Genomic DNA, 13,417 nt, shown 5'->3' with positions numbered 1-13,417 from the left:
CAGCTGCCTCCTGCATACCCCCCACCGGGGATGTGCCCGCAACCAAGGTACATGCCCTTGACCAGAATCGAACCTGGGACCTTTCAGTCCACAGGCCGACGCTGTATCCACTGAACCAAACCGGTTTCTGCGAGAATTTTTAACTATACATATTAATATATTTTTGGTTTTGAGCATTAATTTCAAGAACAAAAACTTAAGATCAAACTTGAAAATGAAAGCATCAGGTTCTTTTAAATTAAATTTGGATAAATGTAAATTCTTTAAGATTTTAAGAAAAAGAAAGTGGAATATGACATCTTTTTGGACTCACTGCCAAGTATTTTGATAATTTATCTTCAAAAGTTATCTTTAAAAATACATGTTTATATCAAATAAAATTTTCTAATATTATAAAAGCCAGAGCATTTGTGGTAAATTTTCAGCATTTCTATTTTTGAGAATAAGATTTTGTATTACTGTTAGAATGTGAAGGTTGTACTATGTTTAATATAACTCATAAAGATGAATAAAATTTAGTAAAAATTAATTATTTTCAAATATAATGTCACAAGGTTAACAATAACAAATATTGTCTCTCATTGTTTCTACCCAGGCCAGTAAATTGAAATACTTGCAAATCCTTAAATATGTCTAAGCTTTTGAACTTATGTATTTTGGGGTCTATGGGAAGTTTTCCAGAACTCCTACCCTACAATTTGGGCTAAATACCTCTTTCTGTGCACCCGGGGAGTACCCCGACCATATTTCAAAAATAACAATTCACAGAATTATAGTAATCTATTGTCTTCTTTTCCCCATTTGATTTTAAATCCCATGAGGCCATAAATGGTATATTTTTACTGGTATCTTAGTGTCCATAATACCCTCAGGTCCAGGGTGGGTATTTTATACTTATTTGTTAAATAAACAAATTAATAAATTGTTTCTGTGTTTCAATTGAGACAAAAAAGATTATTCAAATAGGAATTCGAACCTTGGTGAAATGATTAAATGCTAACTCTACATTTTGTCTTTTCTTACAGGCTCTTAAATCTGATCTACAATGGAAAAATTCCTTTTTTATCTGTTTTTCATTGGCATAGCAGTGAGAGCTCAGATCTGTCCAAAGCGTTGTGTCTGTCAGATTTTGTCTCCTAATCTTGCAACCCTTTGTGCCAAGAAAGGGCTTTTATTTGTTCCACCAAACATTGACAGAAGAACTGTGGAACTGCGCTTGGCAGACAATTTTGTTACAAATATTAAAAGGAAAGATTTTGCCAATATGACCAGCTTGGTGGACCTGACTCTATCCAGGAATACAATAAGTTTTATTACACCGCATGCTTTTGCTGACTTACGAAATCTGAGGGCATTGCATTTGAATAGCAACCGATTGACTAAAATTACAAATGATATGTTCAGTGGGCTTTCCAATCTCCATCATTTGATACTGAACAACAATCAGCTGACTTTAATTTCATCTACAGCATTTGATGATGTCTTTGCCCTTGAAGAGCTGGATCTGTCCTATAATAATTTAGAGACAATTCCTTGGGATGCTGTTGAGAAGATGGTTAGCTTGCACACCCTTAGTTTGGATCACAATATGATTGATAACATTCCTAAGGGGACTTTCTCCCACTTGCACAAGATGACGCGGCTAGATGTAACATCCAATAAATTGCAGAAGCTACCACCTGACCCTCTCTTTCAGCGAGCTCAGGTACTAGTGACCTCAGGAATCATAAACCCGTCTACTTTTGCATTAAGTTTTGGTGGCAACCCTTTGCACTGCAATTGTGAGTTGTTGTGGTTGAGGCGTCTGTCCAGAGAAGATGACCTAGAGACCTGTGCTTCCCCAGCACTTTTAACTGGTCGCTATTTTTGGTCAATTCCTGAGGAAGAGTTTTTGTGTGAGCCTCCTCTCATTACTCGCCATACACATGAGATGAGAGTCCTGGAGGGTCAAAGGGCAACCCTGAGATGCAAAGCCAGGGGAGACCCCGAACCTGCAATTCACTGGATTTCTCCTGAAGGGAAGCTGATTTCAAACGCAACAAGGTCTCTGGTGTACGATAACGGAACGCTGGACATCATGATCACAACTGTAAAGGATACGGGTGCTTTCACCTGCATTGCTTCCAATCCTGCAGGGGAAGCCACGCAGACAGTGGATCTCCACATAATTAAGCTCCCGCACTTACTGAACAGTACAAACCACATCCACGAGCCTGACCCTGGTTCTTCAGACATTTCAACTTCTACCAAGTCAGGCTCTAATGCAAGCACTAGCAATGGTGACACCAAAATGAGTCAAGATAAAATTGTGGTGGCGGAAGCAACGTCATCTACGGCGTTACTTAAATTCAATTTTCAAAGAAATATTCCTGGAATACGTATGTTTCAAATCCAGTACAATGGTACTTATGATGACACCCTTGTTTACAGGTAAGAAAAATTAAGCAAATTTGTATACTGGCCATGCATCTTAGTGTAGGGCTTCTTATGGTATTCTGATATTTTTGTCAGTGCTACACTATATTGTAATTATATGACTTCATTTCTAAGTGTAAGGCTTAAAATGTGAGGCTTGTGAAAGATGAGTTCATGTGGGAAACTATTTTGAGTGGTGTTATGTTTAGAGAGTTTAAATTTATATCTAATATTATGGCTACTTTCCCCCCTCCTCTAAGAGATGTGACTATCAGAGAACAAGATGGATTTATTTTAAAAAGTCAAAAACATACCAGAACTTACATATCCATATGAGTGTTCTTTCCTTCAAGGAAGTCATGTTGGGAGGCTATACCATTATCCCAATGATGCTGCCATTGCTCAAAGCACTTTTGGAATTATCTTTAGAACCTTCGTCATACTATTTTGAATATCCTCAGTGGTGGCAAATCATCGTCTTTTGAGGGTGAATTTGAATTTTGGAAACAAGCAAAAGCCATTTGGAGCCAAGTCTTATGAATAAGGTGGGTGATCAAGATGGGTATTGCCATTTTTGGTCAAAAATAGGATGTAACTATAAAATAATGAGACTGATATCTTGAGTGATTGACTTATGTGTATGTGTTGTATTGTCTCATATACACTGGTTCTTAAGACAGTTCCAAAGGGAAACTTCACACATATTTTGAGCAGTGAGAGTATCACTGAAGATAAATATTTAATCTCCTGTAAGGACATTGATGAAGAGAATTTGCATCTGACTAAAGAATTTCTGGTATGTTTTTCTAAAGTTCAGCCTCATTGATTTATAGTCACATCTTGTCCAATTTTCAGTTGGAAATATACCTTTCTATCCCTCCATATAATTTCACTCATGATAGATTCTTATTAATCCTGGGAAATGATGCAAAATCATGGCTTTGAAATATATCTTTTGTGAAATCAGATCAACTTCGTTCTTTCATACCTATGTGAATTCTTGAAGATAATTTGGTTTTTCCTCGTGTATGGAAATGAGATAAGCTTTTTAAAGTGAGCATAAGCTGGTAGGAAAAACAAAACTAGCCCAGCTAGCCATGTGATCAATCCTGAGCAAGGTTCTCCCTGGCTGAGTTTTAATTTCCTCATCTTTAAAAGGAAGAGATTAGAGTAAATGGTTTCTAATATCTCTCTTATTACTAGATATATGGGATGCAGACTATGATTCATGTAGTCTGCATAAAATAGTTTGGGTCTTTGTTATACTCAGCTCTTCACCTGAGCTATGAGTTATTTAACCCACAGTGAAAGACAAGCATCCACCTCTATCCCCTTACCTTCCTGTAGCTACTACACATTCTATATGTTTTAAACATTAACTCTGTGAAATAGGTTAGTTTCTGTTTTCTAAATTCCAAGATTTTAATCCTGCCATGACAATTAAATTCTATTTAAGGAAATGGCTTAAAATCCGGTCCCTAATGTGTGTCATGTATAAAATTGTGATAATGCCTACCTCATACAGTCATTGTAAAAATTAAATTATAAGGTATATAAAATGCTCAGAAATGTCTGTTATTTGTTAGCACTCACTAAATGGTGGTGATTTCAATTACAAATACATACTCTGGCCTAAGAGTTTCCTGGTACAGTTAGACAGCATTGCTTAGGTTGTACAACATGTTAGTATTGCTAAGTTTTTCCAAAATTCTCTTTTAGGAAAAGATAGAGTTTTCAGCCTTTTTTTTTTCACATTAAATGTAAGTTTTGGTCATAGTGTAAGTTACTACTGAGTTAGTGGAAAAGTCTTCCACAGAAGCCTTTTGTAATGTAATGGATTCAGAGATATCTATAGACTCATCAAATTTTAGAAACTGTTTTGAAAGTAACTCCATCATCCCACAATGGAGAGGTCGAGGGACTTATGCTCTCTCTGGTAAATAGCCTTGACCTGTTCATGTTTATAGGATATCACACATACATTTTCATCGACCTCATATTCATATAAAAGCATACAGGGAACCAACTGTTGAAGGATTAAGAGAGGGGTGAGATTCCTAAAAATACTTTAATGTTAGTAATGATCTTATTTATTAAAGATAGTTTTACTGGGTGCCATTCCATAGCAGCTTATAACGGATTTGGAAAATAAATACTCCAAAATGCATTTCCATTCCGGTTTCTAATGTGATTGTCAGTGTTTTCCTTTCCTTCAAATTGGCTTTTAGTCACAGAGGTGTTGTAAGTGCTAAATGGATTTGTTTAGCAGTCTGATAATGTCACAGTCACACCTTTCAAAAGCAATTTGTCATAAGTTATTTCTCAGCAGTGGCTTTTATTTGGACTTCTGCTTTGCCAAGCAATGTCATTGATAAGCTTTTCAAAGACATGGTGCAGAATACAACATTAACTTTTAGCCATTTTAACTGGGATAAGATTAGATCATTTCCCCATATTTCATGTTTGTTATTATTGAGCTTATCTTAATGAGCACTGAAATAAGACAGAGCTGAAGTCATAATGACTCTGTGTGTATATATGTTTTTCTTTTTAATATTAACACAAATTCCATTGTCCCTCAGAATGATACCTCCTACGAGCAAAACTTTTCTTGTCAATAACCTGGCTGCTGGAACTATGTATGACTTGTGTGTCTTGGCAATATATGATGATGGCATCACTTCTCTCACTGCCACAAGAGTCGTGGGTTGCATCCAGTTTACTACAGAACAGGATTACGTGCGATGCCATTTCATGCAGTCCCAGTTTTTGGGAGGCACCATGATTATTATTATTGGTGGAATAATTGTAGCATCCGTGCTGGTTTTCATCATCATCCTAATGATCCGGTATAAGGTTTGTAACAATAATGGCCAACACAAGGTCACCAAGGTCAGCAATGTCTACTCTCAAACGAATGGGGCTCAGATGCAAGGCTGCAGTGTAACGCTGCCCCAGTCCATGTCCAAGCAAGCTGTGGGGCATGAAGACAATGCTCCATGTTGTAAAGTTGCCAGTGACAGTGTGATACAATCTTCAGAAGTTTGTTCAAGTCAGGACTCCTCTACCACTACCTCTGCTTTGCCTCCTACCTGGACTTCAAGCACTTCTGTGTCCCAGAAGCAGAAAAGAAAGACAGGCACAAAGCCAGGTACCGAACCACAGAATGAAGCTGTCACAAATGTTGAGTCCCAAAACACTAACAGGAACAACTCAACTGCATTGCAGTTAGCTAGTCGACCTCCTGATTCTGTCACAGAGGGGCCTGCATCTAAAAGAGCACATTCAAAGCCAAGTAAGTTTCTCACTTTGCCTGCTGAGAGGTCCAGAGCAAGGCACAGGTACTCCCTGAATGGAGAATTAAAGGAATATTATTGTTATATTAACTCACCGAGCACATGTGGACTATTTTCTAAAAGAAGCATGTCTATGAATGTGATGTTAATTCAGCCCAACAGTGCTGATGGGCGTAGCGGAAGAACAACTCTTTCAAATTCTGAGTGTATATTGGAAAGCACTGTGTAACCGGTTTTTTTTTTAATGAAAAAATTATTTTGAGAACTCACATAGGAAGTTGGAATTTGAAATGTCAGTCCTTTTTCTCTGACACATGGCTAATAGAACCGAGGTGTATAAACCTTCTAGGATACAGTTATTTATATATAAATTTATATATATGTATATATATATCCATATATATGGATATATATGCATATGAATGTATATATATATCCATATATATGTATATATATGCATATGAATGTATATATACATATACATGTATACACACACACACATATATATATATACACATATATATATATGAATGATTAGGAAAAAAGCATGACATAGTAGCAGTGCCTTTCCCAAAAAGAACTGGCTTCCAGGTTCTGCAATAGCAGATCACAAAATGAAAGTTGTCATAGGAAAAATAAAGTCTTGCATAAATAATGATATTTCTCCTCCAGTCTTAAAAGGAACACCTGTGACTAATTGGTATTTTTCAGTGAATAGATTGCCTATTTCTCTCAATGACAATGGTGTTTGTTTTTAGACAAATATTATAGAGAACTTTGTGTTGTTATGTTATTTAAAATGAAATATTAAATAAGTATATCCAGACAAGTGTTAAAATAAGTACCCTTCTGAAAAACATTTTTGGTTCTGATGCCTTAATGGTTCTATGGTATTTCTCATCCAGGACATACCTTTTTCAGTGGGAAGCAAAAAAAAAAAAAAAAAAAATGCAATTGATTTTGCATTTATAAAAATATCCAGTTCAGTTTTAAATTATATGCCACAATTTTATATGCATCTACCTGGGCATATGAAAGTGTTTTCATTACATTTAATACACATTTGCTAAATGAATGAGCTTTATATTTTTCTCAATGTAAGTTAAAAAGGGAGACAAAAATACAAGACTGCCTTTATCAGACGGATGTTTATTTTTATTACCAGGTAATTTAAAAAATTTTAAATGAATTTCTTATTACATTTATAAACAATACAAAGTCATCGCTCATTAACCAGATAGTGGTTTCATTTTTCCTTCCTGCACTGTGATTCTGAATTGAATGTTTAACTTTTAGAGTAAATTCACTTATTATTTTAACAAAAACCTGCGATGAAATGTAATTAGAAATCATACTGCTTAAAAAAAAGATTTTACATTTAGTCAGGCAATAATATTGCTCCTTGTTAATGTGGTGTTTTTGATATTCACTGAAATCAAGGTCTACAGATAAATGTTCCTATCAACTTGTTGAAAACCTTACAACATTATACGCTAACATGATGGTCTCTTATTAAAGATTGGTAAATGAGGGTTAACATTAAGGCTTTTTCATTTTTGGTTTTGTTTTGAGAATAAGGTTCATGTGGAAAACTTGCAGAAAAAATTAGTCATAATATAATAAGCCTTTATTAACTCAGATCACTTTAAATACCATTCAAAGCATAGTTGAAGCATGTCAATCATTAGTTTAATTTCCTTCTGTTAGAGGCATGTATAAAAATTTCCGTTAATTTTAACTTTACAGAAGTACTACTTATCACACATGACTCATTATGAAGACATTCAAAAGAGGGCAAGATTAAAGCAGTTAGAGATTACTTTCCAGGCCAGTCTTGAAAATAATTGTCTAATGGGCTTTTATTGGCTTGGCTGTTTCCTAAGTGCCTTCTCTGCCCTGCTTCTGAAGTTTGCCTTTCACAATTTCTAAAATCAAATCAGCACGCATGTGTCAGCTACATAGCTCTTGTGAAGAATAAAGGAGACCACGTGTTGTAGTAGTTTATAAAATCAAAAACACTATGTGTATTTTCAGCACTATTTCTGTCATAATGTTCTAATACCCACTAAGTATTTTTGTTTATTTTTAACTCATGTTGATACACACACTTTTCTTTTTTAATTGTGGTATAATTCAGGTATTAACATAATGATTCCACATTTGTATATATTGTGAAATTATCATCACAACAATCTAACATCCATCACCACACAGTTACTACAGAATTCTTTTTTCTTGTGATGAGTACATCTAAAATACACTATCTTAGCAACTTTCAAATCTACATACAGTGTTATTAACCATATTCTCCATGCTGTTCATTACATCCCCATGATTTATTTACTTTATAGCTGGAAGTTGGTTCCGCTAGACTTCCTTCATCCATTTTGCCCTCCCTACTCTCCCCTGTCTCCAACAACCACCAAATCCATTTTCTGTATCAATGAGCTTGGGTTTCATTTTGTTTTATCTAGTAGATTCCACATATAAATGAGATCATATGATATTTGTCTTTCTGTAATAATGCTCTAATCCCAACAAAACATTTTAATGTAACATGAATTACTTAATTCTTAGGTGGTGCTGATTGAGAAAAGTATATTATTTTACCCCTTTCTAGTTTTTACCTACATAATATTTAAAAATCATGAATATAGAAAAGCTTTTGAGACTTAAATAAATGAATCCCCAAAGAAGGAATCTCTGGCATTATTAAGATTGTGAACAAGTGGACTCTGCAATCATAGGCAACATGGCAGCAGCTTAGCATATTTACTCCAAGCTACTGATTCATGGATTTTGTATTTTCTAGTTGCCTGTGTTTTTAAAAATCAATTTCCTGCTTATGTTTCTAATGAAACTTTTATTAAATATTTTTATTTCTCATAAACATTTGGAAATCTTTAATATCTAGCCATGTGAAACGTATTCTTGTTTGACTAAAGCTATTTAAATTATTTAAATTTTTATTACTTTTTCAAGACTTTCAGGGTGTATTAACCAAAGGTTTGTCCGCTTGTTCTTAGAAGTGATAAAAAGTCCTGTGTTCCCTTCTTTCAAAATGTTTGTATTTTGAGAGATTAACAAAAGATTGGCCTATCAAGAAGGTCAAATGTTTTTTTGTCTGTTTATAAGTATAAGGAAAAAAATTTGCTCAGGGTAGTTTCAGTGCAAAGTAACTAAAAAATAAATCTATGGGAAGGTTGAGATTGATTAAAGATACCTGGTATAAGGTCTGAAACACAAAGACTCTGGTGCATGAATGAGTGAATGGATAGATAAATAAGGGAGGTTCAGTAATAACATCTTTTGGTAATGAGCACAGTGAAGAGATTTGTGGGTCAGATATTATATTACTATCAGCAGGAAATTCTTTGTCTCTTTCTTGTTGTTTTCCTTTGTCATTTCTTGCATTCCTTATTTAACCAGCCATGTATGCTTGATTGTATGCATGTATGTATGTATGTACATGACCCAAAACATATGGTTTGCTATTTCATGACCCAAAACATATGGTTTGATATTTGGTGTTGTTGGCTATGTATAGGTTATATATATGGTTTTTGTTTCCTTGTTCATAATATTTTTTTCAGCCATTTTACACTATGATTTCAGCTTGTTCAATAGTAAAATATATTAACAGTAATACATTTACAGTGATTTACTTCAAGCATTTTAAATTATAAGTGTTCCTTTGCTGTCTTTGTTTATTTTGAATAATTGTCTCCAATTTGAAAATGTCAAAATCCTATTAAAGTAGATCTTTTTAAAAGCATATATAATATCTGAGTGTCATAAAGGGATAATGAAGCATTGAAAATTGCCTCAAAATTCTAAAAGAAAAGAAAATTTGTTTTGGAGAATACTATTTATTTTAAATCTAAAATAGATTAATACAGAAGTACAATAAATACAATAATTTAAATTAGATACTGTTAACACCCTCATTGTGGCCAATTTATTTCCTAAGTTGTTTTTTTTTCATTAAATATAGTTAGTAAACTTGAGGTCACAATAACCTGTTTTATGTTTCCAGGCAGTTGATTACAGCTGCTTTATAGATATATATTTTACTAAAAAATTTTAGAATATAAGTTGTGGGACTATTGTACACCATCTATAAACATAACAAGACTACTACAGAATACTACATATTTTCTCCACAAGAATTTAAGGAATTTGTTTCAGGTAAACATATTCCATTTATCTTTTTTTGTCAAGTATGTTCTACTTTATTTTAAAGCACTCATAAAATTCTTACTTCCAAACTAAATTTTAATTTAGTTTATTTGAAGGAAAACTAAATGTTTCATTTATAAAGCTAAAAAATAATAGAACTATTATCACAAAGTTCACATCAATTGACTTTCATTTCCTAAATTTTAGTATTTCACCCCTGTTTACTCACAATAATAAATTTAAAAACAATCATTAAAATACCAATAGCTAACAAAGTTCCAGAAACATGAAACAACTTATTGTACATATAATTGCGAAAGTAAATGGGTTGTTTTTCAGCAAAGACTGCAGATATGAGCCTATTCTCTTCTCTGTGTGATGGAATTTCACTTCCATTCTATAATGCTAAAAAGGCAATGTTCAGTTAGATTAGACAGAATGAAAACTATTCTTTTTCCTTGCAAAGCCTTTTCGTGGGTCTCAGGGAGAGTCCAGTAGTATTTCTACTTTAACTGTATGTGGAGGTGCCTATGTGTAAAGTGTTTGGGGGAAAGGACTTCACAGAGAGGTGGATTAGATGGGAAAGGCATAGTTTCTTATCCTCCTCAGTTGATGGTGATAATAATAATAATAATAAGAATAAGAATAATGACAATAATGACTTATCTTATTACATTTGTGAGGTAAATGTTAGTTGAGTTATAGTTATGGGTAAGAAATATCTCATTTTTAAAGTTTCATGGATAAAAGAGAAAATAAACCAAATGTAATGACTGGAATTTTACACCTAAATAAATGTTCTATCAAGATTTGGAAGCAGGAAAGTCTCTCAGATTACTCAATCATTTCCCTCTCATCCTAGATTAACAATGCTGGGATTATTAAAAAAAAAATGTTTTGTCTTTTGTTTTTTGTTTTAGGTTGTTTTTTTGTGTGTGCATGCTTGTTGTTGTTATTGTTGTTGTTTTGTAATAGAAACTATCCTTCTTGTATCAGTACAGGGGATCACTCAATGTAGAAAGAATGATAAACATATTACTGCAATTGAGTTATACTAAAAATGTGGTACTATATGAAGAGGGTCGTAAGAAACAGCAGTTTGTTACTGGGTGCATATTTAAGTATGAAATTACCTAGATAAGGTAATGCTAAAACTTTGCAATTTTATCAAATATTACAAACTAGAGGCCTGGTGCACTAAATTCATGCACTGGGGGGCGGGGGGCGGGGGTGTCCCTCAGCCTGGCCTGCACCCTCTAGCAGTCCGGGAACCCCCAGGAGATGTCCGCCAGGAGCCCTCTTGAGATGTCCTAAGCCAGCACGCGGACATCCCTCTTGCAGTCCGGGACCCCTTGCTCTTTACTGCCTGCCTCCTTGCTGCTCCTTACTGCTCAGCTCACTGCTGCTTAGTGCTGCCGCGGAGTCAGGAGAGGCTCCCACCACTGCTGCTGCACTCACCAGCCATGAGCCCGTCTTCTGGCTGAGTGGTGCTCCCCCTGTGGGAGTGCACTGACCACCAGGGGGAAGCTCCTGCATTGAGCGTCTGCCCTCTGGTGGTCAGTACGCATCATAGCAACTGGTCTTTCAGCCATTTGGTCGATTTGCGTATTAACCTTTTATTATATAGGATACTACGTTGGCTCTGCCATAATGCAATTTCCTAATCATTTTCTTCTGTATAATGTGGACATGTCTTAATATTGCTTTCAATAATCTAGAGATGTAAAAACTGATTTCTAGAGGCCATTGTAAATTTATATGGATGTTTGTGCTGGAGTTTTATAAGTATTTTGTACTATTCTCATCACACTGACCTGTGAATGACTTTCCTGAGACACTTAAATTTTCTTTATCATGTGTCACTTCTTAATGACCAGTAGAAGTAATTGCTTCCAAAAATATTTTGGAAAGAAATAGAATGTGTGCTATACAGGGCTACATAATGGAATTAAACATTTATAGCCAATTAGTCTATACATACAGACATTTGAGGGCAGGATGTTTGTATTTAGAACAGGGGTCCTCAAACTTTTTAAACAGGGGTCCAGTTCACTGTCCCTCAGACCATTGGAGGGCCGGACTATAGTTTAAAAAAAAACTATGAACAAATTCCTATGCACACTGCACATATCTTATTTTGAAGTAAAAAAAACAAAACGGCAAAACACCCACATGTGGCCCACGGGCTGTAGTTTGAGGACGCCTGATTTAGAACATTACTGTTTCATATAAGGATAAATGGGTACATGGTAAAACATGCTATTTGTGGGGTTAATGAATAATGGCTTATATTGCAAATGATTATTTTATACTCTGTGTGGTGAATATTGTGAAATTACATTTTCTCCTTTGGATTTTGTTTTTCCTTGACATATCTTTCATATTAATGAAATGCAACACTGTAGTTGATATGTTAACTTTGAGCAGGGAAAATGAATAGAAGCCTTATTCTCCTATTAAAGTTCTTGCAGGAAAAGTGCATTCCATATTGATAATTACTCATTTTAGGAACTAGAGTAATATTCTCAAAAATTCTACCTTTATAGTATTATGTATCAGTAAGTAGCCATAGAGAATTATAAAAGTCAATTGCAATTATCCCAAGAACTGGTAAGTTAAAGAAAAAAGTGTGAATAAATCTTTGTTAAGAGGAATCTTATCAAGATTTCAGTGATGAGTATTTTAGGGTCTGTTTCTCAATAATGAATTGTTCATGATATTGCAAATTTTATTCCCAGATGCTTTGCTGTCTAATATTGACCAGATTGTCCAGGAAACACAGGTGAGATTCTTATCTGTCACATACATCAGCACTTTAAATGGGTATATTCTTTTATAAATGAATTTTAAATTTTTGTTTTGCTAGCTTATGTACCTTATTGAAATTTCAATTACAACTTAATGTCAACAGTAAAGAATGAAGTTCAGTCCAGTTAAGTGCATTTCCAGTTCCTAAATGTACATATTTCTGGTTAAGTGAACATATCTGACTCATGCTGTAAGAATAAAGGGAACACTGATATGACTGAGTCACTGCTGGAGTCATGTGTGATATAATGAGCATTTAAAAATATTTTCCAGTGGGAAGACAGCGGCCTAATAAGAATCTGTTCACTCCTATCCTTGACATCCACATCCGAAGAGGAGTTGATGATACTTTACATTTCATTAAAGTGGAGGAGCAGGAGTGTTTCTCTCTTATCTAAAATGAGTGAAGCTGCTCTAAAATGGAGCAAAAGACAATCCATGAAATATTCATGGAGTCCTTTTGTCAGCAACAAATTACTCTTCTTGATGTGTTTTTATTTTTTTAAGTTTCAAATGAGTATTTGATTCCTGCATTTTAATTGGATCAGAAAGTGTGTTTCCAGAGCAGAATAGCACTTTAGCAATCTGTTCAAACAGCTGGAATCATCAGCCATTTGCTTAAAGTTTGGCACAGGAAAAATGTCCTGCTTTTAAAAGTTCTAAAAGAGGCCATTGATTTATTTCTTGGTAATAAAGATAAGATCTTGATTTTGTTTTTT

General features: G+C 34.5%; 1 protein-coding gene across 1 annotated transcript; it reads left to right on the top strand.

The window, feature by feature from the left end:
• Positions 1 to 1,045: 1,045 nt before the first annotated feature.
• LRFN5 (leucine rich repeat and fibronectin type III domain containing 5) lies at positions 1,046 to 5,940 on the top strand. Its single transcript, XM_054722557.1, has 2 exons — positions 1,046 to 2,430; positions 4,998 to 5,940. Exons 1-2 carry the CDS (start codon positions 1,046 to 1,048, stop codon positions 5,938 to 5,940), a joined length of 2,328 nt encoding a protein of 775 aa, XP_054578532.1.
• The last annotated feature ends 7,477 nt before the right edge of the window (positions 5,941 to 13,417 follow it).

Source organism: Eptesicus fuscus, chromosome 2 (assembly GCF_027574615.1).
Source record: "Eptesicus fuscus isolate TK198812 chromosome 2, DD_ASM_mEF_20220401, whole genome shotgun sequence".
In the NCBI taxonomy this organism is placed as follows: domain Eukaryota; kingdom Metazoa; phylum Chordata; class Mammalia; order Chiroptera; family Vespertilionidae; genus Eptesicus; species Eptesicus fuscus.
Note: the sequence above shows the minus strand (reverse complement) of the source record. Positions and strands in the feature narration are given on the sequence as shown.

Coding starts and splice junctions, on each gene's coding strand:
- LRFN5 (XM_054722557.1), top strand. CDS start 1,046: ATGGAAAAATTCCTTTTTTATCTGTTTTTCATTGGCATAGCAGTGAGA. Junction 2,431..4,997: donor GATGACACCCTTGTTTACAG/GTAAGAAAAATT, acceptor ATTGTCCCTCAG/AATGATACCTCCTACGAGCA.